General features: G+C 37.9%; 1 protein-coding gene across 8 annotated transcripts in view; it reads left to right on the top strand.

Moving 5' to 3' along the window:
• Positions 1-25,904, top strand: part of RMDN2 (regulator of microtubule dynamics 2) — a 46,688-nt gene extending 20,784 nt beyond the window's left edge. For 2 of the 8 annotated variants that reach the window (XM_083831408.1, XM_083831407.1), the window contains exons 6-11: positions 2,981-3,056; positions 4,746-4,823; positions 12,905-13,003; positions 14,704-14,757; positions 14,846-14,926; positions 25,184-25,904. In XM_083831408.1, coding sequence (XP_083687534.1) covers positions 2,981-3,056; positions 4,746-4,823; positions 12,905-13,003; positions 14,704-14,757; positions 14,846-14,926; positions 25,184-25,237 — 442 coding nt within the window. In that variant the 3' untranslated portion in view covers positions 25,238-25,904. The other 6 variants (XM_083831406.1, XM_083831405.1, XM_083831410.1 and 3 more) reach the window with 5 other exon arrangements.
• The last annotated feature ends 1,631 nt before the right edge of the window (positions 25,905-27,535 follow it).

The raw sequence follows: 27,535 nt of genomic DNA, 5'->3' as shown, positions 1-27,535 counted from the left end.
TTATTTTGTCAGAATATGTATAGAAATTCTGGAACACCAGAAGGGATAACATGAATTCTCCTTGATCTGGGGAAAAAATAATAATAGAGTTTTAATTGTGAATGATTAATCTGCATAGAAGTATTTTATCCGTATCAATGAAGTTACATGACCATCTAAGTTACACTTATTTTGATGAATTTCTGTGGCCATTTGTTGACATTAAGCAGGGGTAACATTAGCTGTTAGCTCACTTCTTTTCAGTGCTAGTATTGCATAGCTTTTTATTTTTCTCTGAGAAGATAGCATAGGAGTATTTTAATTCTGATTTTCACAGAGCATAACTAAGCAGCGGTTGTGAGGAAAAACAGGAAAACTTGCTTGCAAAAGATATATTTCTCTCATTTCTTAAGGTATTTAATCATTATTATGTGATTTTTTTTTTATTTTTTTCCCTGTTGTTTTTATAATAGCGGACAAAATGCTGATGTATTTTTTTTTTTTTTAAAAAAAAAAAAGTTAATACCCCTAGGGCCTTCAGTTGTTGGATGTTTCCGCGTGTGGCCACTAGATGGGGCAGGGCGCTGAGGAAGACCGAGGAGCTCAGCTGCGGGGTGAGGATCTGGGCAGCAGCAGCACTTCTGCTTTGCCTTGCGAAGAGCTGTGCCATGGACCTGGCAAGACGATTTCTGGATTTAATTAAAAAAAAAAAAAAAAACAAAACAGATGGAACCGTATTTAGCTAGGTCCTCCCGAGTTTGCACTGATCATTTTCTTAATACTACTGTCTGGATCAGTGAGAATAAAGTTTGCTTTCTTATGCTTCTTTTTTAAAAATTTAAAATCATTTCAAACGTCTAAGAATTCTTTATAGGCAAAACCAAATATAATAATAAAAAAACAACAACAACCAAAAAAAAAACACTTTTTTTTCTCTCCCAGAAATGAGCATCTGAAATGCCATCAAATTTTAAATCAAATTAACAGATTTATGCCAATGTCTTTTTTGTATAGCCCAGTTCAAAAGTGTAAAATAGAGACAAAAAGGAAGTTAATACAGAAAGATGTTCTCATTTTTTCCTTGGAGGGGAAAAAAAAAAAAGCTTTCAAGTTAGTAGGTCAGCTTATTTTTTCATTCATTGAAAATTTTACTGGGATTTCCCTTCCCGGCCATTTTAGCTGTAAGTAGAAGTTTTTCTTTGAACTGGTTTAGACTAAGGCCCTCTTTCTTGTCACGCACAGACAGGGAAATACTGCAAGGTGCTGGATTAGCTTGTTCGCTTTTCATTGTTTTCTTTTGTAGCAGCAATCCGTTTAGCTATGGTATGCTGAGTTTATCAGATTAGCACTTAATGAGTAAAGGGAATATGGGAAACGTTGCCTGAGTTACTGAAGCCTAATAAAGGTTTCCGTGCCTACCCCCTCTTTCTAAATACCTGAACTTTCCTGACCCACCACCCTTGCTTTTTCTCTCCCTCCCAGCTCTTTCCCATACGAAATACACTTCCCTTGCAGATTTAACCGTCAGAAGTAGTGCTGCCATTAGCTGGGTTTTGTTCTGTGCTTGTTGGTCACAACTTACATCGTGCTCAGCAGCGTTTGGCAGGCTGTATGGAGCTCTTACAACTTCAGCTACTCATTATTCTGACTTTCATGCCTTACCTGGAAACACTTGCAGACTGAAAATACGATAACCTGTAGCGTGGGTATTCCTAAATTAAAAACATTAGGTATGACTGTAAGTAATACAATTATTTAATTAGTTATGATAACAGTGACATTTTAATGAGAATTCATTGGAGCTTGAATAATTACATTATATAAAGAAATTCAAGAAAGCTGAGGTTTAGTAATGCTTATAAACTGTGTGCACCATATGGATTGTGGCTCTGTTAGCATCATTAACTTAACAAGCTTCTTGCACAACTCTCCTGTTTTTCTCTGTGCTTCAACTTTTTCCCCCTTTTTTAAGATTGTTCTTTGTTTTAATTCAATATTACATTGTGAAATTTTTAATACAAAAGTAAAATTCTGAAAAAAAAGAAAACATCTTTATTGGTTTATACTGCCTAAATATATCTTAGGTGGTTCTTTTAGTTTTGTACATTGTACATTTGTAGAAATGTAAAATTGTCGTAATAGCAATGAATATAGGCCTAAGAAATGTGGGACTGACATACGTGGGAGAGCTGCCTTATGAACAGTAGCTTCTGTAGCTATTGAAGTAATAAGGACAAAGCAATAAAAGTTGAAATGAAGCATCAATAAGTCAACAGTGTTGCTTAGAAAATAACTTTCTACAGAGAGGCATCTCTGAAAATATTTCCAATTTTACCTGTTTAACAATTAGACAATTTTTTAACAGAAACGACCTTGCATTTCTTTTATCTCTGCTCACAGTACACAATTTCTGAGATTAAAAAAAAAAAAAACAACTTAGCAATATACAGCTAGTAAGGGCAGAAGGGATTTTCTAAGAGCAAAATGTTTTGTATGCTTTTTAAATAATTTTAACACTGTTAAAAGAATGCTAGAGGCTCAGAAATGCACAGAAATGCTTGAGAAAGGTAGAAGATGACTGTATGATTTTTGAGGCTTGTGTGGCTTGCTGCTGAGCCTGCCTCAAGAATTTGCCTTCCCAGGTGAGGTACCGTGGCTGATGGTGTTCCCATTCCCAGAGTGTCACAGTCTGGAGCACAACATGTCCAGTTAAGCTTTTGTCAACGCTGGTGCTGTCTGGAAATTTTGGCGGAAAAATCCCTGTTTTTTCAGTTCATTGACAGTGTCATTTAAGCTTCTTGTTTCCATTATTTGTTTTGTATTATTTTGTTGTCTGCTCCTGAATATGTACAGTTCATGCCAAACTTCTATCCAGCTGTCAAGATGGAAGAAAAACAGTTGTTAATCTGTGAACTAGGTATTGAAATATTTTGTAATTTGAATCAAAGGTTTATTTAAATCACAAAAAGTATGTGTGTGTGTTTTTCTTTTCCCCTCTCAGGTTTGCAATTATGTGTGGCTATATGTCTCAGTTTGAAAGTGTTCAAAACAAAATCAGGAATGGTTATCTCTTTAAGGTATGTTTTTGTAGGCTTTTGGTGTTTTGTTTAAGCTATTCCTTTAAATTATTTCCTTATACAGTGTCAAAGAATTTTTTCCAACACAGTAATTCAGACTCACAGGTTTATTTTGGTGTCGATGTTAAAATGAAGTTATTTTTATGTATGCAAACAGATTATATGCTTTCAAAAAATAAAAAAAATTGATGTAGGATTCTGGGAGGAACATCAAGATTTCTGTTATAGTTTGTAGTGAAAGGGAAGAGGAAAAGGGAGTAACAATTCTGTTCAGAAAATCAAAACATACAAATTGTTAAGTGATGAACTAACATAGTCCTGCAATCATGCTTCATGCCTCCTTTAATAAGTTATGTTTGTTTTAACACTGTCCTTTCAGAGGTAAATGTGTATTCTAGTTAGCAGTTTTTGTTGCACGTGCTCCCTACCTCTTGTCCTCAGTATTGCTCTGGCGCTTTCTCCCCACTGCCCACCAAGCCAGTGTCCTCCCGTTCTGGGTATCAGTGAGAGGCAGCAGATGTGTGACAGGTCCCCGTCACATCCAGCCCGTGGTAGGGCTTGGAGTGTCGCATTAACTACATCCAGGCTGTGCCAAGTTAGCTAAGCCCCAACTGCTGCAGCTAGCTAGGTAAGAAAGGGAAAACGACAAAGATAAAACCAACCAACCAAATGAACAACAACAAAACAAAACAAAAAAAGAAGAAACAAAAAAAAAAAAGAAGAGAAGTGCTGCAGTTGTTTAAGGATGGGATTTAAAAAGAAACCACGTTGTTAGTTGCCTTTTCAGTGAGGTTTTGCTCTTCAGAAGTAATTTCTGAAATCCAAGTGGATCATTTGGCAATGCTAAGGCTTTGGGAAAAATAATAGCATGAAAACATAGCTCCTATGTGATTAGTTTGTGGACAAAATGATAGAATAATAGGCTCTCATATCTGTATAACTCAGATATTTTAGTGACTGACTTAGAAAAGAAAAGAGATCTGAAAAAAATGAAGCTTTAGAAGAGAGATTTGAGACAAATAGTACTTAGGGGTGAAGTAATGTATTTCTTTTTTCTTTAAACTCAGGTTGAGCAGTAAGAGCTTTCTTCATTAAATTAAAGAGAGAAATAAAGATATTTATGACCTGTAATGACAGTGGTTTTGGAAGAATCACTATATTGGATGCTTTCTAACTGTTACTGTTTCACTGCAGCAGAACCCTTTTATTTCCTGAATTTTACATTATAATAACGATTTGTTGTGTCCTGTACCATTTCATTAGAGCAGTAGTATTACAGGGTGGAAAAGACTTCAATGATGGGTGCTGGCATATAAGAACTATCAAAGACAGTGGTTGCTTTCTCACTGATTGGGTGTGTGACGGTTCCCTAGTACTAACTGTAAATAAAAAGAATGTAATTTAAGTTGTTGCCTTTTTTCAGGCAAAAGTTTTCGAGCTCTTTGATTGAAGTTTTGAGCAGTTTATTTGTGGTCTTGTTGCATTGTGTGCAAAGTTGTTAAGTAATTTTTTTTGTGGTTTTCCTCCATAAGGAAGAGTTTTGCTAGTTAAAATATATTTAGGATGTTAGAAAATAATTGCAGCAGAAGAAAACTTCTGAATTTGTATATGATTTGCAGCAAATCTCTTAGAAAGTAAACACCCTTGCCAAGCAAACATCTAAAGTGACACTGATTTTCTTTTTAATAGGAGCACCTAGACAAAGCAATTGAACTTAAACCTCAAGATCCTTTTTTATATTACCTAAATGGAAGATGGTGCTATTCAGTAAGTTTTTTTTTATATCTTACATATTGAATATACAGAAAAATTATAATGCATTTGAAATGAAGTAATGGGACTTAACACAAAGTAGGAGTTTATTGGAGTAGATGTTTTGAGCTAAATGAAGCAGTGCATATACATTTCCTGAATTAATTTCCACGTGTGCGATGTTATTGGACTACCATACTGGCTTGGTAAAATTTCAAGAGAACATCACAACAAAGATACAGGTATAAAATTTGTTGTTTACCGAAGTTTTGCAAGAAATACCAATTTTGTTATGCCAACTCAACAAGAGCTTTTAAATATTTTATTAATGACGTAGTGATAAGTACTCATATGAAAAAAAAATAGACTGGTTTTCCAGTTTAGCAGCTGTTTTTCTTTTTTTTAGCAAAAATGATGCTTTGTGCTTGTAATATGAGAGTTGCTCTATTCTGAAGCCCACATCTTTGATGGCTCATATGACTATCCTTATCACTTTATCTTTTACGCTATGAAGAATCTCTTGTCAGAAGAAAATGTTCTTGCATAGTCTAGGTTGTAAAAGATTGTTGGGAGGCCTCTCAGAGTAGTAAGGGCTGATGTACAGCGAATTCCAGCCCTGCCTTTTTCCTCCAGCTACTTCCAGTGCTAGTCATTACGAAGTGCATGCAAACTGGAAAGAAGGAGTTGCCGTGTTATTTAGAACGTTGCAGCCTCTGACTTTGTTTGTCTTTATCTGCAACAAGCCTTAATGCCAGGTAATCTTTCAGCAGTTATTTCAGATCATATATATAACTTTCAAAAAGCTTTCAGCAAGTACATTTTTTCTCAGTTGATCCGAACGAAGAATGACACCAACTTTTTCAAAGAGCTTATTTTGCTTTTCATCACAGTGTATTCTTCAATGTCAGCATTAGCAATGCAAAAGTGAGTTGCCAAAGATTGTCCTATGTTATGCATGCTGTCCTGCCTTTGAAGAGCATCTCTCTCACCAGTGATTCCTTAAGCATTTTCATATGATGTCCAACAACTGACTGCAGCTTCCATTTATGTCAAACACTCCCAGATGTTTCTCATGGCTTATTTAACGCTGGAGCTATTGCATTTGGAAGCTTTAGATGTAATCTCAGCATACCTCATTTTGTTAATATTGTACTATCTTTTAATCGTATTTCACGTTAGTGACAGTCACCACTTACTAGCTGACTACATGTGGTTTGTTGCACTGTATCATTATGAATTCATGTTCCACATCTTGCAGCATCAGAACTTCCTTGGTGAACAATAAAGCAACAGATAAGCATTTGCCTTAGGCAGTGACCTGACCTGCATTGTGTTAAGTGAAACTACGTCTGATGCAGCCGCTGAAAAACAGATGTAGCCACTGAAATACTTCAGACTGATTTTTTTTTATTTTTATTTTTTTCTTATTTTCAGTTCTTGCTTTCTATGACTTTCTTGCTGGCCTTGATAAAATAGTAGCCTGAAGAACTAAGCGCAGACTTGTGTAGTACAGATAAATGCAAGTATAGGACTGACTAACATTTTGTTTTAACTTCTAGGGTGGTCAGCTCTTTTGTCACTTGTACGCTTTCAGTAGCAGGATGAGGTAATTATTCGGGACCATTGTTTGGGTTTAGACACCTTGCTCAAGTACGGACGTTAGATCTTAATCCTAGCCCAGTGAGGTTCATGATATTTCCGTTAGTTTTAGCAGACTGAGTGAGTAAATTTCTGTGCTGATCTATTAATAGAGGTTTTGTCATGCATGTAATATAGTTAGTCTAGGAGCTTGTGGAAGATGCAGCAAATTTCGTGATCTTTTTCTGCAGACTACGGTGTTTCATACTGTGGTAATTATCCCTACATTAGGCTGTTAGCTGTAGCATTGGTTCCAAATCCTCGGGGTGGGAAGTATGATAGGGTGTTTAAAGAATATGTATATTACACGTCCTTTGTATCGCTACCTGTAGATGGAGCGATTATGCTCCTCTTAGACCCTCCTTTTTTTTTTCTGTTTAGTCTAGCTGAGGTTGAGGCTGGGAAGGCTGTGTTATCCACTGCAAGGAAAACAAAGGGAAAAAAGGGGTGACTGAGGAAAAAAGCTTAGTTTGTACTTTAACCTTTAGCTCACTTTTGGGTCAAGCTAAGATTGGCCTTAACATTTGTTCTTCCTTAAGTGTTGCTTATTTGATTTGTGCAGTTTTGCTAGAATTTGGCCTTGCCTACTTTTCTCTGTGCAACGCAGCCCTTTGTGAAGAGCAGCGGTGTGGCAATGTCACGTTTCTTACACGGTGGCTGTTCTTGCTGGGCCCAATCTGAAGCTGGTGCAAAGTGACACAGCGCCTTCTAGCAGGACAACGAGCTGGATTGCCACTGCCTTACAGCACTGAGCGGGCTGATGCAGAGCTAGTGACTTCTGTGTGCCATGTTGTCTAAAAATCAGTTGTTGTTGGTTTTTTTTTTTTTTTTTTTTTCTGGTTCTGATTTCTTTTACCATTATAAAACCAGCAGAGCTGTACAAAAGAGGTAGATGCTGGTTTGATAGGAGTATCATCACTGCTTTGTTAGAGAATTAATTCTGGTATCAAGATCAGGTAGGCAAGATTTTCATAGATCACTTTATAGATGTCATAATGGGCAAAGTACTGTCTGTAAGAGCTGCTGTGTATACAATAAGGCATGTGTAGCTCCCATACAGAGCATGTTTTTTATTTTGTTATGACGAAGGGAAAAAACAACAACTATTTATGCATTGAGCAAACATAATAGAACGCCACAGTAGTAGGCAACTGTGGAACCCTATCAAGTGTTACTTAAGTATTCCTTTTTCTAGAGCTGATGCACACTGCTAAATGGTGGAGTTGTTTTTTGGTGTTTTTTTTTTTCCCAGCTTATCTTTATAATGTGTAGGAAAAGTTAAATACCATATAATTGTTATTAAAATACTTTGAAATATCTGTTAAGCAAACTGAACCAGTATTTAGTATGTGTAAGAGATACTAGTATTGCAAGGAAAAACAACTGCCTCAAAATAGTTTTCATTTAAAATGTCTTTAATGATGGTGAACTAAACTTTTTCTCCTCAGTCTTCCATGACATAACCAAGATGTGTCAAGATGTGCATGTGACTTAAAATAAGTAGTGTTTAGAGCCTTTTAAGTTGCAGCTTTTTGTTGTTAAGAGACAGTGAAAGTTACCTTTGCTGTCCAGATCGGCAAGAAATATTTATTAGAAGTGAAATGATCTATGGTGCGTAGCGTACAGTAATTATTTCTTTCTTTAAAATTTTGTGAGCGATTGTCTAATAATCCTTAAGAACTTAGTATTTGTTTTTATTTATTGCTTTAGTGTTTAGAGTAGCTTTTAAAAACCGGGTCCATATCTAGTTAAGACTTATGGCTACTTGCCATTATAGGACTGACACGAGATGGTAAGCGTATACTTGTGAAACTGGATCAGAGCCTCTGGTAAATGTTAGTGGGGTGTTAAAAATTAGATTTCTTGGAATTTTCGTTTTGTAGGTTACATGCCATGTGTTGAATTAATCTCTGGTGTATCCCAATTTAATCTATTTGGGTTACATCGGGGAACAAATTGACCCAGTTCCTTTGTCTGTGTGCTCTGTAAGTTTGCTTCTCTTACTGGAAAGTGAAAAGCCCAGGGAATTCAAGTTGGATAAATGGCTAAATGCCCGTGCAGACTGTAGGTTCGTCAGCTGGCAAGAAAGAGAATATTTATGTTGGAAGTCAGTGTTTTAAAACTGCTCTCTAGTTATTTAATCTCTTCCAGAAGTCAAAATATTGTAAAATTGTATTAAATAATTTCACATTAATATATTGTAATTAAAAAAAAAAAAAGAAATCTCTGGAGATAATGAAGTAGGTACCATTAATATTTTACTGAAGCTGGATCAATGGAATCATTCTCCTTTATGGAAGATAATTGTGTTATGTGTCACTAGAGAGCTATTAGCAAGGAAACATTGGAGGAGGATATCTTTTAGAGGCGCAGGTCCCTCCTGGCTGAATTTTCAGTCCAAATGGCTTAGTTTCCTTGGTGCCAACATCCTGGAATTTGATAAGCTGTGAATGGGCAGGGTTTGCATCTCGTCAAAACCAAGTGGGAGGCAAAACTGAAAAACAGTCTCCAGTCACTAAATGATCTAGTCGATGTGAATTTTGTTGATGCCTATGGAGGAGAAATGCATATTAGGTTATCTCTTTTCCCAGTGTTTAGGAGAGAACCACATTTTCTGCCTTAATCTTTGGTGGAAGGAGTGGTCTGATTGGAGAGTACTGCAGTCAGCTGCAGTTTAACTCTGTGGGTGCCTTTCTTCTCTCTCGTCTTAGTAGGGATTTGGGTAGAATAAGCTGATGAGAACTTGCTCTTTTGACAGATCATGAGGAGATCTTTCGAGCCAGCCATCTCGTTAGCTTTGGGACACTGAAGAGTGGCCTCCCCTCCTTGCCAGCAGCCAGGCTGTTGTGGTGACCCACACTGCTGCAACTCTAGGGAAGTTCAGGAGTTGGTTGATGGTCCCTCAGGCCCTTGTTTTTTACCTCTTCTAGAGCAAGTGAGACTAGCTGTCCTCAGTATGGCAGCTGGGGAGCAGTGTTCCTCTTCAGAGTGACCCAGTACATTCAAGGGAGATCTTTGGGAACAGTGTTCTTGCAGTGCTTTTGTGGATTTTCAGGCTGCTTGGGAGGGACTCGCGTCAGGAAACCTGAAAAAAATGCTTGGGGAACCTGAAAAAAAAACAGAGCTCACTTAAGGTTTGGAAATCTGTAGGGCAAGGACAGTCTTCCTTCTATGATTTTTTTCTTGAGTTATACTAGCAATTACTTGATGCATTAGCTGTCTCCTTATTACTTTCTGCTGTCCTGTACCAGTCCTGGACACGCATTAAGTGAAGCTCAAGCTGATGACAGTTACAATCTCACCCCAAACAATCTCTTCGTACTTTATTTTCTATGGACCTTCAGATATGCTTTGCACTGTTTGAGGTAAGCTTGACTGTAAAAGTTAAATTTTCACTACATTAGAGCATGCAACACCAGGGTTTCTGCTGCCTGGGCTTGTTCTCTGCGTGTGAACACTTAATATAGTTAGTTGGTGTGCTAGGAATAACGTTTCCATTTTGCTAAACATGGCATAAAAGATCTACTGTAATAAAGTTATTTCAAATTAAAAACAGTGCTTTTGTGTGTTTAGGGGCAGGGTATCATTTCCTGTTCATCATTATTGCTCCAGGGCACGATTTTGTGTCTTGCATAAAACAGCTCTATTCCCACCTCAGTCGTATGGGGGTGCAGGCTGACACAGGAGGGGTGTGGTTAGGCTGTTGTGATGGGATTCATCTCACTTGTCTTTAGCCATCCACAAGGTACAATTGTCTATGCTCCTTTTGTAGGGAAGGGAAAGAGAGGAGTGTTCATCCAGGACCGTCATAGGTGAAATAAGAGCAATGGCCCACTAGAAGTGCCACTGTCCCTATGGTCTGTGCAAGGAACCTGGACCATTTACAGATGGCGATAGCTGCAATGAGTTCATCAAGCCAGTGGATTACAAGTTGGAATACTTTAAGTATGGAAGACAAGTTGGAAGCATTACAGAACCATCAGTCTATCTGTGTAATAGTTATAAAGTATAGGATTGAATCCACTGTGCATTGAAGATAAATCGCTATTATCCATATGTGTGTTCTGTTTTTAAACATTGCTTTAGATTGGTTGGGTTTGTAATATAAAAACGGCCGAGTGTATTTTCTTTTAAAAAGTTTGAATAGTGCAAAGCAGCACCCAAGCCAGACAAAATAAGGACTAAAACCTCAGTAAATCAGTTCTGATTAAATCTTGCAAGAAAATAAAACAACTGCCAGGAAGGACTTGTGTTTTCAATAGGTAATTATAACTCTACATGGAAAAACTGCAGTTTCGTTCCTTCATTATTGCAGAACAGCAGACACGTGTGTGGTAATTGTATCTGTGCACTGTATGTATACCCTCGGGGTGCTGAGTGGTCTTGCAGAGAACAGTGTAAGCCTATGGATTCCCTTTATTATTTCCTTCTTATCATTCTCCTGTAAGCTTACTCTATGATGAGATGGACCTAGAAATAAAGAAACCCCCTTCCTCTTCGAAGAGAATAAAGAACGCTGCAGCAGAAGAAAATGATATGTTTGCACGAATCCTTTTGACATCTTTCACAGCATATGTCTTAGAAACTAGAGAGCTGCTAGGAAAGTGAAGTATGTGAGGGAGCTGTATGCATACCTCCAATTTGAAGTTTTAACCAGGATGCTGCAGTTTATAACAGAGTGTTAAAGCAGTGCAGGGCAGGGGGGAAACATCTTCTTGTTTCTGTGAACAAGAACTTGAAGATTACCAGAGAGCTTTTCAAAAATAAATAAATAAAATTCTGCACTTCATTCTCTTAGAAGGTGCTTCAAGAGTGGGAGATGAGAGAGAGAATGAAGAACGCTTTTTATTACTCTCTCTGGAAGATCATTTTTAATGGTTTTGCATGAAAAACTTACTGATGGCATTTAATGAATAAGGTGTTGAACCCTAGCAAACAACCAGCAAAACTTGGCCGTGGTGCCTTCTGTCTCCAAGCAGAGTTGCTCTTATGTACCTTGGGTCATTGAGGCCAGCAAGAAAACCTGGTCCTGTGCATTTTTCTGTTGCTTGCTGGCCTGTATTTGTACTCTTTGCAGTGGTATTTTTAGGGCACTTTGCAACAAGAAATGCATAGAGATTGATGCCTGTTCAAAAGATAAGCGTTCTGGCTGATGGCTGTGGATAGCTTTGTGTTATGGTGCCAATGGATTCTGATAGTTTACCATAATTAACTGTAACCTAATACATTATTGCTGAGTTCAGCACAAGAGGGTAGGGGGAAGCAGCAACAGCCCTAAATAGAGACTGGGAAGCCAGAGAATGAGGCAGGAATAGTCCGAAGCTATCCAAAACCGTTTTGGTTTTAACAGCAGTAGAACAGACATGAGCTCAATGCTCAACTGTGTTATTTGAATCACCTCTGCCTCTGAAACAGAGATGTCTGTAGATGTGATGACTCTTATTTCACCTCTTGGCTCTCCAGAGAGAGGCTCTCTTTCTTGGCTACGTCTCCCTTCTCTGTGTTGCACAAATCATGCTGGAAGTTGCTGGTAAAACACAGAACATTCATGTTTTTACTGTTTTTTAACTCACACATACTTGGTGACAGGAGCCATCAGGGCCATGGTTCAAACAAATACTGACATGAAGAAATCAAGTTCTGGGTTTTCTTTACAGATGTAGTAGATGTGGCCAAATGAGTGTGGCTTCTCCATTTCAACAGGCTCCAGTCTCGCACTGCATTCCTTCCCAGCTCTGTCCTTCATTAGAGACATGAGGTGTGTTCTGCTGTGTTAGGTGATGGAGCCAAGTATTCTGTGGCAATAACCAGAGCAATTTCTATTAGCTGTCAATATATGTAAGGGAAGAAGTCATGTACATTATGCGGCAATGTGACAGTACCTTAAAGTCCTTTTCATAGCAGCCTGTCTTCCTGAAAAGAGATGAAGCCTTCGGCAAATGTTACTTGTTAGGCAAAAATGAAACCTTTTTCTTTACAATGATTGTGACCAGCTTCTGCATAGTAAGTGAATTTGTTTTATGAGGGCCAAAAGCACTGACATTTTGACTGTAGCAGCAACTTTTCATAATGTTGAAAAGCAGTCAGTACATGGACTACCATGCTAAGCTGTCTGCCGTGAAAACCTTAACAGGTTTAAAGCACTATTTCTAGCCTTAGAAAAATAGCATGGTCTTATGATACCTAAACTGTACTTTAAGATTCATACATTGGAATACTCTCATATCAGTGATGTTGATGTTTTGTATATCTTGAAGTGTACATTTCTGAGTTAATGGAATTTAATATCCAAAAGGCTATGCTTTGAGTTGGCAAATCAACAGCATAAAGCATTCCTTTACAAGCTTGTTTGCAAAATAAGTTGTGTAAGTAGTACAGCAGCACAGGACAGTATTCACTCCAAAACTGAGAAGCAATCATGAGGGCTTTTGATTTATGTTTTTATATTTTTATTATAGGTAGCTCAGTTGTCTTGGCTTGAAAAGAAAGTAGCTGCTGCTCTCTTTGGGACTCCACCAACTTCAACAGTAGAAGAAGCATTGCAGAATTTTCTTAAGGTAGGTGCTAGCCAAGAGTTTTCCTGTGCGACTGTTTACCAGCTGCTGTGTGTGACTGTTGTCAAGATGTCTGCTCAACAGATTATGTTCTGTAGCTATAAATCAAGGGTTCTCCTAAACACCGCAGAGCTCTATAATAAAATATTTTTTCTTCTCTATTTTAAAAAGCGTTTGGAGATGAGTGGCTAGCACTTCTCTTCCTTTAGTTTTACAGAAATCTTCAATGGCTTGCTATGTTAATAGTTACTGAATTTAATGCAAAATAGATACAGATTAGTTACATATGCCATTGAAACAAGTTAGCAATAACTACTTATTTGCCCACTTTTGCAACAGTGTTAACATAGGCAAGGAAAACTTTGGCATTGTGACACTTAGGCTTTTCTGATCTGGGGCTCTTCTTTGAATTTCAGTAGAAGCCGTTGTTTGTGGCGTTGAAATGATACAGAGGAAAGACCTTTACAGTGAAGTAGAAAAGAATGTTACATAAGTCCTTGTTCTATCTGTGTGCACAGTTGTGAGAAAACACTACGTGCCTAAAACGAAGCTGTCTTTCAGTGTCTTTCGTGTGAGCCATTTCAAATTCTGGGCCTGCTACATACAAGTTTTTCACTTGACTGAACTGAAAGCATAAACTTCCATCATTAAAATTAACTTCAGACAGTTTCTCCAAGGACAAACATGTTTTTCCCCACTATGAAAACTGTTTATTTTCTATGTTCTTTCTGTGTCTATTTAAAGATAGCACGATTTTCTGAATTTTGGAGAATACAATACATTGCCATCTTCCCAGTGTAGAGATCTTATCTGTAAGATCAAAATCCAAAGATGGTAGAAATAATTTGAAATATATACTTTAGCTTCAGGGTGTTTCATGGGGGGCTGCAGAGTGGCTGTGGTTTTAAGTCAACTTCTGCAACAGAAATTGAATTACCTTCCAAAAGACAATTGTGTGGTATTACACACTTTGAGTGAAAGCAGCATTTTTTTTGGTTCAAGAATTGCAGCTACAGTAAGTTTCACTGATGTAGTTTTTCTCTCCCCAAAACTATTTGCTGATTTAAAGCTGCTTCTTGGTTAGTAGGTAATTGGTAATATTGGTACTCATCGATCAAGGTTTTACATCCTTGATGTGTTTTAAAAGGAAGATGATCTTGAACTTTTCAAACTACCTGAATTTTTCAGAAGATGTTAATGTAAAAAGAAGGGTGAACCCAGAGCTAGAAGATACAGAGTCTGTGCAGAAAAACAATTAAAACATTGATGAATACAGTTCAGTATCAGTTATTCAACATGTGGATGGTTGGTTGCACGTTAATTTCTTTGATGAGGGAATAATTACTAATAATCTAGTGACAGCAGTGTCTTTTAGCCCATTGTGTAAATGAATGAATCCAATAATGTTCTACAGAATGTTCCAGTATCTTTACTAAGCATTTAGAGAAAGACTACCAAGGAATACAGAATGTTCTTGTGTACAATATCAACAACTTGTGTGCCTGGTTTAGTGTTTGTTTTTTTTTTTTAATTTTCTTGGGATTTTTTTTTGTTGGAGGTGCTAAACATTGTGGTGCACAGTAGGGGTGATTCACTCTGATGTTTGAGGAAGTTTAGTGCATTACAGAAAATGTTACATGGACCATGTAAATCTCCTCATGCAATTTTTATGTCTGTTTTGTTTCCTGTTTTTTCTTCTTCAGGCAGAAGAAATGCATCCAGGATATTCCAAATATAATTATGTGTATTTGGCAAAGGTAACCAAGTTCTGTTAAAACTAATAGCTTGTAGACTCTGGTATTCTTACAGTGGTCTGATTGGAAACAAAATGTTTTTTCTTCTCAGTGCTATAAAGATCTTGGCCAGAAAAACAATGCACTGAAGTACTGTGATTCTGCACTGTCAGTTCTCTCAGTTACTAATGAGGTGGGTATTGAGAGTGATAAGTTGTTCTCTTGTGACCACTGTCCTGCTTTGGTTCAAATTATTATACTGTCAGTAATAATGTTTCACTTTTTCCTCTGAACACAGAACCTTTCTTTTTCCTTCTCTCTAGGTTGGATTATTGCAGTTGTTCGTATCTACAGCTGTAAAGAAAAAAATAATCTTTGTTTGAGGGAGAGACTGTGTCAGGGACTAGTCTGTGTCAGAGGCTGTCAGAAATTGAATTGCAGTCTTTGTAATTCAACCCATAGCCATTGAGCATGTTACTGTTCTGAAATTTTGCCGCAGACCTACTTTTTCTCAGTTGAAATTACTTGGGATTTTTGTCCCACAATATCTACTTCTGTGATCTGTGTTGAGGCCTGTGGGGTACTGTGTGTTGTTAGCTGCAGCAGAAGTGTATGAATTTTTCAAACTTGGCTTTGTCTTCGACCACAATGTGATTAAAGTGGCACAGTTCTTTCAGTTATATCTGCTGCAACATAATTTATTCTGAGATTATTAGATTCCCTTTCAGACCCTTTAGAGTATTTTGGTATATGGGAGCAAAATTTCTAGAGATATTTGTGAGATTTTAAGTGATTGAATTTCTCGAATGTAAACCAAGTCATGGCAAGAAGGTTCACTCTTGCTGTCTCATCTCATGTAGAAGCAAGTTCCATAATTATCGACCTATGACTGAAAAAGTGTTACCATCCTAGAGCGTGACAAGTTCAAACCTGAGCTTTGTCAGCCTAAGGGACCCCCTTTGAGCACAGCAGATGTGGTAGGGAGAGAGAGAGAGGTGATTCCAGAGATGAATTGGCCCTATCCCATTTAGTCCTTTGAAGTGAAGGAAAAAGACCATTAAATAGCTCTGTGTTTTGATTGACAATAAGCGCTGCGTGTGGAGCACTAACATGTTTATGTCAAATGTTCCCACTCAGAAGAAAGACCACTGCATGCCTCACCAGCAGCTGCTCCTGGGTGGCATTTATTTTTGGTCCAAATGAGAGTATATACCAATCATAAATTAAGTAATCATTGCTTAGGTTCATTGTTTCTTTAAATATATACTGATGTAGATATGATATAATAATATCTTAACTCTTTATTCTTTACCTATTGTTGAAATGTACCGTCGGCTTGCCTATTTTTACACAATGTTTTAACAGAATTATCAGTTATTTTCTACTTTTGCTGCGTAAAACGTAGGAGAAGTGGTTTGAGAGAGCGCATGCAACTGCAATTGCTTGAACTCAGCCTGTTTTGTATATATCTGCTTTGACTGTGTTCGTGCATTTTAATTTTTTTTTCTGTATTTAACCTACTACACTCCAGGTCTTACTGCAATGGACTCTGTAGCTATCCAGTGCAATTTCAAACAAACATATGTATCGCAGAAACTTCTGGTAGGCAGAAGGTTGTGTGTGTTTAGTCATTCAGCATGTTCATCAGACTCCTTGGAAAAGTACAGAGATAGCATAGAGATTCATCTCTGGTAACAGCAGTTGGACAAAATTTTGGTGTCTAGTGACACGTAGCTGCTAAGGCTCCCCATACACTCAGTGGAGGAAAGAGAGAGGCTTCCAGGTACCTCATCCCGACTCTCTCTGTCCCCTAACGGCTGACAGAGACCAGGTGTGAAGACATGTAAGATGCGTACCTGAGACACCTGATTTCCAGACTTCGTAGTTAATGGGAGGTGAATCCTACCTCTAAAAGCCAATGCCATCAGTCTAAACACGAGCTCGGTTCAGTCCTCAGAGTTCAGTGTGTCGTGGGCCACCCTGTGGACAGGGGTTAGTCCCTGCAAAAAGGATCACCCCATCACGTTTCTGAAGTGGCAGCAGGCCAGAGGTGAGAGCAGGAATTTGGGTGCAATTTGAGGTGCGTGTGTATTCTGGTGAGCAGAATGGTGATGAAATAAGAATTATATTGGTTTGTGAACTGAAGAAGAAGCAGCAAGCAGCACCCAAAATCTTTTGTCCACCTGAAGAAGACAGGAAGACAATGTTCTCTTCTGTTTTGACTAATTCTATAGATATCACAGATTTGTCTGCTTTGGCTCATTTGCTTGTTCTGTTTTGAGTTAAGTTTAGAAAAAAGGGTCTAAGAAAACTCAGTATTGGAGCAACCATGTGTAATTTTTTTTTTTTTTTTTTAAAGCAGCACAAGGTAACACCAAGCTCACACATGGGAATTACTATAAAATGGAGATCTGGAACACAAACTCTGCGAATGCTAACTGTTACCGTGAATCCCACTTGAATTAGAATATTGTCTCATTTGTTTAGAGAAAAACTGTTAATTCTGGGGGAAACACTGGAACTGAAATGATTCAGAGCTTGGAGCTGTATGTAGGAATAACATTTAGTCAGGCTAGTTTAAGGGAGGGAAGAGACTAATGACTGGAGACTGAATTGCCTACAGCCCTGTAAAAGACAGGGTTTGTGGTCTGAAATAGAAAACAGAGTTCAGCAGCAGTTTGACAATTTCTTTCAGTTTGCCACAGCACAGGATCTCAAGGTTGTCAGCAGCATAGGATGTTGTCACAGTCATGTGAAACCCATCATTCCTAAGTATAATCATAGTTTCTCATGTGAGTTTTAAAACATCTCTTTCTTCAGGCAGGGGAATTCCTTTATTGTTTCTAAATGTTGACTTTTTCTGAGAAACATATATGTATAAAGGCATAAAATCAGTTGTAGACTGAGAGACATACTTGCTGGAATGGTGCCACATTGAGGAAATATGTAGTATTTCATGATACAAATCACCCTGCAGCATAGCTATGAAAAATAATAGTAGATAATGGTTTATTTTTTTCTTTTTTTTTTCTTTTTTGCTTCTGAGCATCCACAGTTTCCGTTGACTTCGGTGGGAACTAGAGGTACTCGGCATCAGTAAAATAGCCCATAGCTCATTTTAAACCTCAGGTCAAATTCTCAGCTGGTCTAACTCAGGGTACTTCTTTGACACTTTGTCTAGGATTCATTTCATGTAACATTTCAAGCTAAGTGAGATGGCTTTGGTCTTGAATGTTGTATCACATCCAAATAGCCTTTCTGTGTGTATTTTCTACCACTTACAGAATATCTTTTCCATTCAAGTGGCTTCCAAACAGAATTAATTCGTAAAAGAAAAAAAACAACCAAACAAAAAACTTGAGAAAGGATACCAAAGAAGTAATCAAGGTAGAGACAGCTTCTGATTGAATGGCTGACTCCTGTAAATCCTAATATTAGTGTGATTTTTTTCTTAGTTTGGCACATTTTCAGCCAACCATTCTATGATTTTTTTTTCTTTTGAAAGGGAATACGAGAGATTTGGTAGAAATTAGATCTGTGAAACAAAACTCCTGTTCCAGTACTACATTAGAGACCTTTCTCCATCCTCTCTACTCTAAACAGAAACCTCTGATGAATCATACGGTTCTTCCTTGGCCATAAATACCGTCACACTGTAGAGTGGTATTACATAGCTGGAGGTGCATGGGACATGAAATTGTCCTGTTTTTCTCTGGTTGCTGTCCAGGTGGATAACCCCTGGGTCCTGGGAAACATTTACCCCTTCAAAAATAGACATCCTAATGCTTAGCACTGCTGTGAGTTATTGCAAAGTGTCTAACAGCTGCTCTGTTTATCTCATCGAACTCGCACTACCCTTACTGAGACTCATTATTTTGTTATGTGCTCAGAGCCTCGTTGAGTGTGGCTACATAAAGGGCTGTCAAAACCAGATGTGGTGGACTACTGTGATGGGAAAATATCTTTTTTTGAATTTGGAGAAAAAATAAAATTTAAATTTGAAAACATCAGTGTTCTTATATTCAGAAAGAAAATCAGTGTGTGGGTGTCTGTGCTTGATTAAACACAGTGCTTTTCACGTAAGTGGAATAAGGTGATTTGACGGAGCTAGGTAGATGACACCAATTTCTTGTTTATAAAAGATTGCTTGGCATTTTCAGGGGAGGAACTTGTAGAAAATGTACATATAAATTTAGAATTATGAAGTATAAATGTGAAGAAATTACTATATTTTCTTGTGTCTGGAGGTGAGCTTGGGGGTTGGGAAAGAACTCTGCTTTTAGGGCCAGTGAGCTCACCACAGAGGTATTAGCAGCCTAACAGAGAAAAAGATATAGTGGATTAATTCATTAAAAGCTCAAAGTTCAGGTCTCTCCAACATTTTTTGAAAACAAATCTAAAAAGCAGTAGTTCCATTACAATAAATTTCTTCTTCCTGATTTTTCTGTTTTCAGCTCTTCTAAGACTACAGAATAAATATTTTCACTGAGAGCTAAAAAATATTAATTTAAAAATCACTCCCTCCTTCCGAACAAAAATAAAGGCAATTCAGAGTTAAAAGTAACAAGGAAGAGAGATTTAGGTATTACTGAACTTTATCATTCTGACATTCACTTCTTACAGCTGGAGCATGGCAGGAAGTGTAGGGGTTGGTAAGGAATCTGCCTCCAGCCGCAGTGACATTTGAAAAGCTGGGGAAACCAGTGTGGAGGAGAAAGAAGTAAATGTAATAATGGTAAGGAATGGTGGCTGAATGTTTAAATAAGAATGCAGCCGCTGAGAAGAAATAATGCAAGTAAGATTTTCTTACTTTTTTTTTTCTTCTTACATTATCATAATTAACTTCCCAGGTTATTAATTTACATTTTGAATTTTGTTTGTAAGGAAAAGAATGGGAGTTTAAAAGGGATTGAAGTGAGGGCGGATTATTATTTCAGCTTCTATCAGTTGTTCCCATCACAACAGACCTTTTGAATATCTTGAATTTTCCAGAACAAATTCACCAAGAAATGCCTCTTCTAGCCACCACTGACTGGTTCTGTGTAGCAGACCTTGCTGTGATATTTCCAATAGATCTCATTTGAAGCTGCTGCAGTTCTTTTGAGTGAGATTTTAAGGAGGAAAAATTTAATTTGGTTTTAAAAGAAGGGTAAAAATTATGAACTTTCTCTTCATCTTCCTGATTTTCCCGTTAGAAGATATATCAAACTACACATGTTGCTCAGTGCAAAATGTTATTGTCTTCAGAGGATATTAATTCCTTTAGATTTTACGTGCATTGTTATCCAAAAGCAGAAGTCCATAATGCTTCATTTACACAATAATGGAAGTATTCATATTTGTGTTCATGTTGAATTTTGGATTATTGTTTTCCTGCTAATACTGTTTGTGAAGTTAAACAAGAACTTTCTAACAGCTACCATCAACCCCAAATTAAAGGTTCTTGTGAATATACTGTTTGTCAAAAATTATGCTAACTGCTTAAAAAAAAAAAAAGATTATTAAAAACTATTCCTTAAATTGTGGTTCAGTTTACACAGAATATGAGTGCTTCGAGCTCAGGGAATAGTCCTTTTAAAAACTCATTGCAAAGAGATCACATTTCAGACTGTAAAATGCTGTTAAAAATGAGACATTTGTAAAAGATCAGCCTAAAGAAGTTGAGACCTCCTTTACTGTAAATTATTTTATCAGTCTATCTTTCTCTTAGTGATCAGACTGATTTGCAATCCGCATCTTTTTGAAGTTCTTGCTAAAAGGTTTGTTTGCGTTGTCTGCTTATACTTTATCCCCCCTCCAAAAACAATCTCCCAAAATGCTGAAGATATTTTTTTTGTGGTGTAGTATTTTCGTACATAGGAAGAAAGCCTGCATTGATAAATACCGAGGGTATTATAATTTGTGGTTAAATTGACTAGTTTATCACACAGTATTGGAGGCAAAATCCTGACAAAGGCAGCGCAGTTTTAGCACAGCTGTTAGAGCAGCAGCAGTGCTCGGCAGTCAGCTCCTCAGAGCACGGAGCGTGTCTCGTGCTGGCAGTGCAGGAGGAGTACTTGCAGAGGAGGATTCTCGGGGGCATTGCGGGATGAAGAGGTGTGCAGTTACTTTCCTGGTTTTGAAGAGTGGCTGAGGGACGTCAAGCTTCCAGGAGTTTAAAATATGTTGTCTCGGAGCCAATAGACAGGGTGGAGGGAGAGCCTCAACAGGCATCCCTCTGAAAGGGCTGTAACTGGGCCTGAGTGTGTCCCAGCCATTTCAGCGATGACTGCTCAGGAGGAAGGGCTGTAGGTCCCACGGTGGTGGGGCGGCAGCTGGAGAGAAAGGGGGAACGTCTTGAACACCAAAAGCTCCATACAATAATTAAAGGAAACCAGAGTATGGGTGCAACCTGGTCTTGTAAATTAAAAAAGAATCTGCTGGTGGATAAAATTTTTACGCAGTTAACAATTATTCTGAATTGAAATTTGCCATTTTGTAATTTTTCAACAGCAGTCCTAGAACTAGCTGAACTATTCAGGCCCAGTCATCTGGGTGTGAAAGGGTGTTTTCCTGTCTGCTCGAAGTATAATCAGAACATGTTGAATTATTGTCAACTACATATTTTAAAGCTGTGCTTACCTTGATCCTAGGAGCCTTGAGAAGTTACAGTTCATTCCCAGAGGAAGATACTAAAAATATGAAAGAACATAAAGCACCCTGACTTGTGATGTACGGCAGTCATACAGAAAGTTGCAAGTGAATGATTGTATTGGTTTATTGAAATATCTAAGGGAAAAAACAGCATTATGCCTTGGTGTGCAAACAAACACCTACTACAGTCACACCATATGTGAGAATCTTATCATGACATTGGGAATGGATAGCATATAGCTTTATACGAGTTATATAGTCCACAAGAGCTATTGCTCTCTAACAATCCTTGTGCATGTTTGGGAGCCTTTTTTGTTAGAGCCCAGGGTTTTTCCTGGAGCTGTGAAAGAATGATACAGCTGTACCCGAAAGCAGGGGTGGCTCTCAGCACCTCCTTTCTTTTACCACATATCAGAGCACAGCTTTGGACCACCCTCGCAGCCCTCACATTTAACATACCATGCAGCCACACTGACTTCAGTGAAACCCTATGAGGATGCATGTCAGCTCGGGATTTGGCTCTGGTTGCGCAGTTATATTGTAGTTGGCTGGAGTTACCATTTTGTCGGTGGTCATGGGGGTCTATCTGTTCTCCGTTGACAGTTGGGACTTTGTCGACAAGTGCACACATGTGTAGTGCCTGGGTTGAGTGTGCTTAGTGCATAAGGAAATAATTAGCTGAGATGGAAGGTAAAATTGTTATCTTTCTGTCTCAGTTCTAATTGCTTTTTAAGTTTTATATGCACATTTATGTCTGTGTATGCTTATTCATATATTTTTTAATTTTTAGCAGAAATTAACTGTAAAAATGTGGGCTATATCCAGTTAAGCCAACATTCCCTTCTTCCCGCCAGCTCTCTCTTCTGTCTTGCTCATGTTTTCAACTCCCTCTCTTCCCTTGTTCAGCCCCTGGCCTCCCAGGTCTTTTTTTCTTGTGCATATCCCCTGTGAATGATGAAACTCAAAAGGATGGCAACTGAAGAGGAAAGGGGGAAAATGCAGTCACTGACCCCGTAACTCCAAATACCCTTCATGTAGCAGTTAGCAAAACATTTGAACTCATGTTCAACTCTGAAAATGATATGAGAAGTGTTTAATAAATGTAAGCCTTGACAGTAAAAAGTCAAGGTTGAAAATGGCTGGGTATTCAGTGAACGCTGAACTAAGCCTCAGGGGGAACAAATGGGACTAACGCAAAATACATTGCATTCCTCATGCCTTGCACCTCTTTCTTTTCCTGCTGCACTCTAGAGGGAGATCAAAGCTTGTCTTTGGAAAAAAATAAAAATAAAAACAAACAAAAATTGTTCATTTTTAGAAAGCCACAGACCCGGAAATCAACGAGAAAAAACATTGTCCGAATATAGGACTTAAGGCGTTGTTCCAATTAACAGTAAAGGCTTGGACATTAATGAAGTTTTCATCCTTAAGACTGGAGACAGGCTCAATGAACAGCGTTCTGGGCTTCTCTCTCCTTCTGGTGTGACATAACCCTTGGTCTGCAAGGACCCTCTCCAAGTGTGACAATATTGTTCCCTTCACTGACCATTCTCTGCTTTGCTTTTAACGCCATTACTGATTTTTAAAATGCTTTTGCCATCTGGATTATTATTATTGACTGGAAGCCATTGGCTCGATTAACACAGTCCATTAAATAGTTTGTAACGATTATACTTCTTGTTCCTGATACAGTCTTGTTTAGAACTGGCAACCCAGAGTAGAGAGTTTTGCACGTTTGCAGTTTCTTCTCCAATTAGTTCTTAGAACAGTCACGGTTTTGCTTCATTCTTTGTCCTAAGCTCAGAGGAAGATTCAGGAAGGATTGCTCAATGGTTTTGGGACCTTGCAACTCAATAGAGTTCCTTGTTTCTCTCCTTAGAAGCAAAGGACTATATTGGGCAACTATACGTGATTGCTTGGAGCTGTATTTTAAAAAGCTATATCATGAAAAATGAGTAAAGAAATCTGTCAACCCATGAAATGCTGGACACCGTTCAGATATGAGAAAACCTGCGTCGTCATTATTTTTGGCTTAGGAAAGTGTAAAAAAGGGTAGGACCAGATACAATTAAACCGTTTTCTTAATAACATGGGACAGTATCTGGCATTTTACTTTTTTGTTTAATGGAGTTTGGCATAATTTTCACGAGTTGACTATGGTGAGTACAGAAGAGAGTGTATTTTCCTTAAATTAATGAACGTATTGGTACAGATCTTGAGTTTCCCAGCTTTTATTGAAAGCCATGGGCTGGTGCTCCAGGCAGCCTGTAGTGATGTGGAATTTAAGGGGTGCTGAATTCAGCATGATGTTTCCTTCTGTTAGAGTATTTTGGCAAGAGCTTACTGGCTTTGCAGTGTGTGCCTTCTAAGGCCTCTGATAAATGATTAGGCAGATAGTTTAGCCTATTGTTGCCAGTGGGAGCAAGGCAATGACTCCAAGAGAAGCATCCAGCTAATGTATTAATGCCTTAATCCAGACCAATAATATAATGTATTTTGACGTGTCTGGCATATGGTTTTTATCATCTCAATATTCTTCTCTGTTCCTCCATGACATTATGGACAACTAACCAAAATAAAGAGAAGCAGGGATTTCTTCACCCGTAAAATGTATTTTAAAATGTCCAGTATTTTGTTCCAGCTCTTTGGTTGATTGGATAATGAAGTGATCCTGAAATTCAGTGATTACTTTGCTGTCTGTCAGAAGTATTTTCTTTCAGAATTGCCTGTGGCGTTATCTGGGGAAGGAATACTGGTCTCTGTCATTAGAAATACTTGCACAAAATTTGTGATGTGCGTGTGCTTTTGGCTTTGCACTTCTGAATGCACATGGGTGCATATATTGGGTGGTTGCACCCTTACCAGTCTGGAGGTATGAGGTGCTGAATTTTTAGAAACGTGGACTTAAACCAAGGTGCATTTTGCAAGTTTTGCAGCAGCAAACAGAGCAAGTGGATTATACCCAGGGGACACTTCAAAAATGAGTAGAATAATGGAGTTTTACATACTGCATGTGCTCCTTTCCTAACTGGTTATATATGGAATAGCCAAAATGTATGTTACTGGTTACCTTTGAAAGAGTTCTGTGGGCCGGGCTTGGTTTACAGCCCTGTGCAAACTGTGCATTTACTCGTCAGGCTAAAAGCAGCCTTTCCCTTCTGTCATAGGAGATATAATATAGTATTGGCTCTGACCACAGCAGATTATTTGCCTCTTGCTCACTGACTGGCTCCACTCCTCTGTGAGACCAGTAGCATAGGTAGAGCCCACCAACACCAGTCTGGATGGTACTGAGGCTGTAGTCAATCCATGGTGGTGAGTACAGGTAGGTATGGCTTTATACACTGAAGCCACTATCTAACCTTTGTTGTTAATTGCATTTCCTGGTGTTTCCTTGTTAATTGGATATTAAATCATTAGCAAACATCACAGAAGTACCCTTAGAAAAACTGCACAGCCAGGTTGCAAGCTTGCATAAAATGTAAGGCAAGGTGGTACTTTATGCAAGGTACACCAATAAAAGTTATGGCCTAGGCTGAAAGGCTTACTTGTCTGCTGAGAAGGATATTTGGGGCTAACATTTTAAGTGCTTTAACAGAGCTGTAAAAGGAGGGCTGCCATCTGGCTCTTGTTTTTACTTCATGCTTTATTTTTGCAATCACTGACAAATTAACTTACTATGCCGTCTTGTACATTCTGTGGCTATTATGGTTGTGTGTTATGTCTGTTGTTAGTAAAGAAATGTGGATAGGCACGTATTAGCAAATCAAGGGATTTATCCTATTTAAGTTGATGCATGATTATCTGTTTGTTTCAGGACAAAGAGGCCCAGAAAGACTTAGAGGCTTTACTTCTCACACTGAAGCTGTGATACGATGCACTTTTTAACTCTTCACATTGTGATAAAACTGAAGAACTAAAACGAGAGTCTGTAGTGATTCACTACAGGTGAATTCCAGCTAAGTCAATGGGAAGACTGTCACTGATTTTTGTTGGCTTGGATCTTGGCCTTTGAGCATCTGGCAATTATGACATGAAAACGACGCGTTCATTTTTGATTATTTATAATCTTGTATTGAAGTTTAATTTTAGATTGCTGACACTGTGAATTCGATTCTCTAAACATGAGGTCCACTGCTGGCAATGGACATACTGGGGATAGAATGCAAAATGCATACGTCTTACTCTTTGAAAGATTATTCAACAAATATATGATGCCAGCATAGAACTGCATGTAGCAAAATCAAAAACAAAAATGTTTCTATAATAAATTATATTTGTATCAACTAATCTACACAGTTGTGTACAAAAGGAAATTATGTATGTGTATGTTTACACATTATTCTTATAAAATTAGAATCTTATTAAAGAAAAAGCTGTTGCTTCCACAAAGCTCTTTTTACTTTAAACCTACTGCTGGTTTTACATGGAAATGTGAAAAATTTATAAGTAAAGTATTTAAGTTGTATTTTATTTGTAACATCAACAAGTACAATATTAAAAATCTGACTGATGAAATTCAGTGATTTGGATGAGTATATTACATCTGTGATGTTTAGTGGTTTTGTTACGAGATCTCCATCAAGTTTGTGAATCCTGGATCTTTCTGTTTAAGCAGTTGTCTAGTGGGATGGTGTTAATATGTTTTATGAGAACTTAGTTCAGCAGGTGACTATCCCTAATCTTATGTATCATTTGTATAACGTAACCTGTGCATAAAAATACATGCTCTGTCAGACCATGCGGGATGGGAGTGTTTTCAATAAAATGTGGTGGGCAGGGAGATAACTCTGTTCTGATCCAGAATTCACCCAAGTGTAATGAAAAACAAAGGTCTATTTTCATTGTTTTTTAATTCAGGGTCTTAATCTAGATGTAGGGTGTTTATCTGGAAGAAGAAAGTGTTTCTGTTAAAGGAGTCAAAGGAAGTATAATTGGATAAGGACAACTGCACAGTCCCTTGGCTTGTTTGATGTGTAAGATAACATGGACCAGTTTATAGCTAAGATGAGGAGGACTCATATGGCACCAATATATTGAACTAATAATTGGGCCTTTAATTTAGGATAGTTATATTAGCTTATAGGCACCTAGGAGCTACTGTGGTCTCAGCAAAGATCTAAAAATTGAGCTGGTGTGAAGGAGTATGTGAAGGAGTCATATGGATGTATGACTGAAGCATTTCTTAGTAAGAGTGAGCTTTTAACTATTAACAACAGAAAGCAATAGCTGCAGTAGACTGGAGGAAGACGTGGAGTTGTATTAAGTTTAACCTGAATCTATGATGCCTTATAAAGTACAGAGATTTCTCAAGCTTTTCATAAAATAAGTCTGTCCTTCTTAAAACATTTTTGTTAAAAATGTATTTTCAGAAGTGCAAGCATTACTGTGACATAACTGAACAAACTCTGAAAGTTCAGAACTGGTTTGAAGTTGTTGCTGTTGTCTTCATAGTTTTTTATTATACCGAAGATTTTCACAAATAAAAATAATCATTTTAGTTATTTTTACTGCTTATTCTGAGGGAAAATAGTTCCTATACCTGTTTACCTGTTTTTCAGTCCCAGAGTTCTCCTTTTTTCACACACAATTTCAGAGAAAAAGGGAAATATCATGTGAGAGAAATCCTATCAGATAGCTCCTTCTGCGACAGAACAACTGGCGTGTGAACAGAAAAGCTGCAAAGGTGACATGTCTTGATTTTGGTAAGGGGCTTTTGGGAAAGGTTGTTTTTTACGTTTTCATACCCAATTCAGGAAGCATATCCTAAATGGATATATGAGTGTGATTGGTGCTTAGGGTTGTTGTTAGCAATTCACTGTCGCCTAGGAGGATGCAGTAAGTAGGGCTTTTACTTAGACAATTTGATGTTGTTTGATAAATAAAATAGTTTGGAATATCCATCTGAGGTAACAGGGTTGGGGAGATCTGGAAGTGGAGGTAACTCTGAGGAAGAAGTTGTGTAGATTCCAGCGAGTGGCAGGCTAGTCATGGGTCAATAATGTCATGTTTTGGTGAGAAAGCAGATTTCATACTAGAGTGAATAAATAAGAGTTCCCCATTAAATGCACATGAAATAACCTTTTCCTCTAATTAGGCCTAATAAGCTCTGAGCTGGAATACTATATCCAGTTTCAGGCATCACACTTCAAGCAGGCTGGGGGCTAAA

The sequence above is a fragment of the Anser anser genome (assembly GCF_964211835.1).
Source record: "Anser anser genome assembly, chromosome: 3".
Classification (NCBI taxonomy): domain Eukaryota; kingdom Metazoa; phylum Chordata; class Aves; order Anseriformes; family Anatidae; genus Anser; species Anser anser.
Note: the sequence above shows the minus strand (reverse complement) of the source record. Positions and strands in the feature narration are given on the sequence as shown.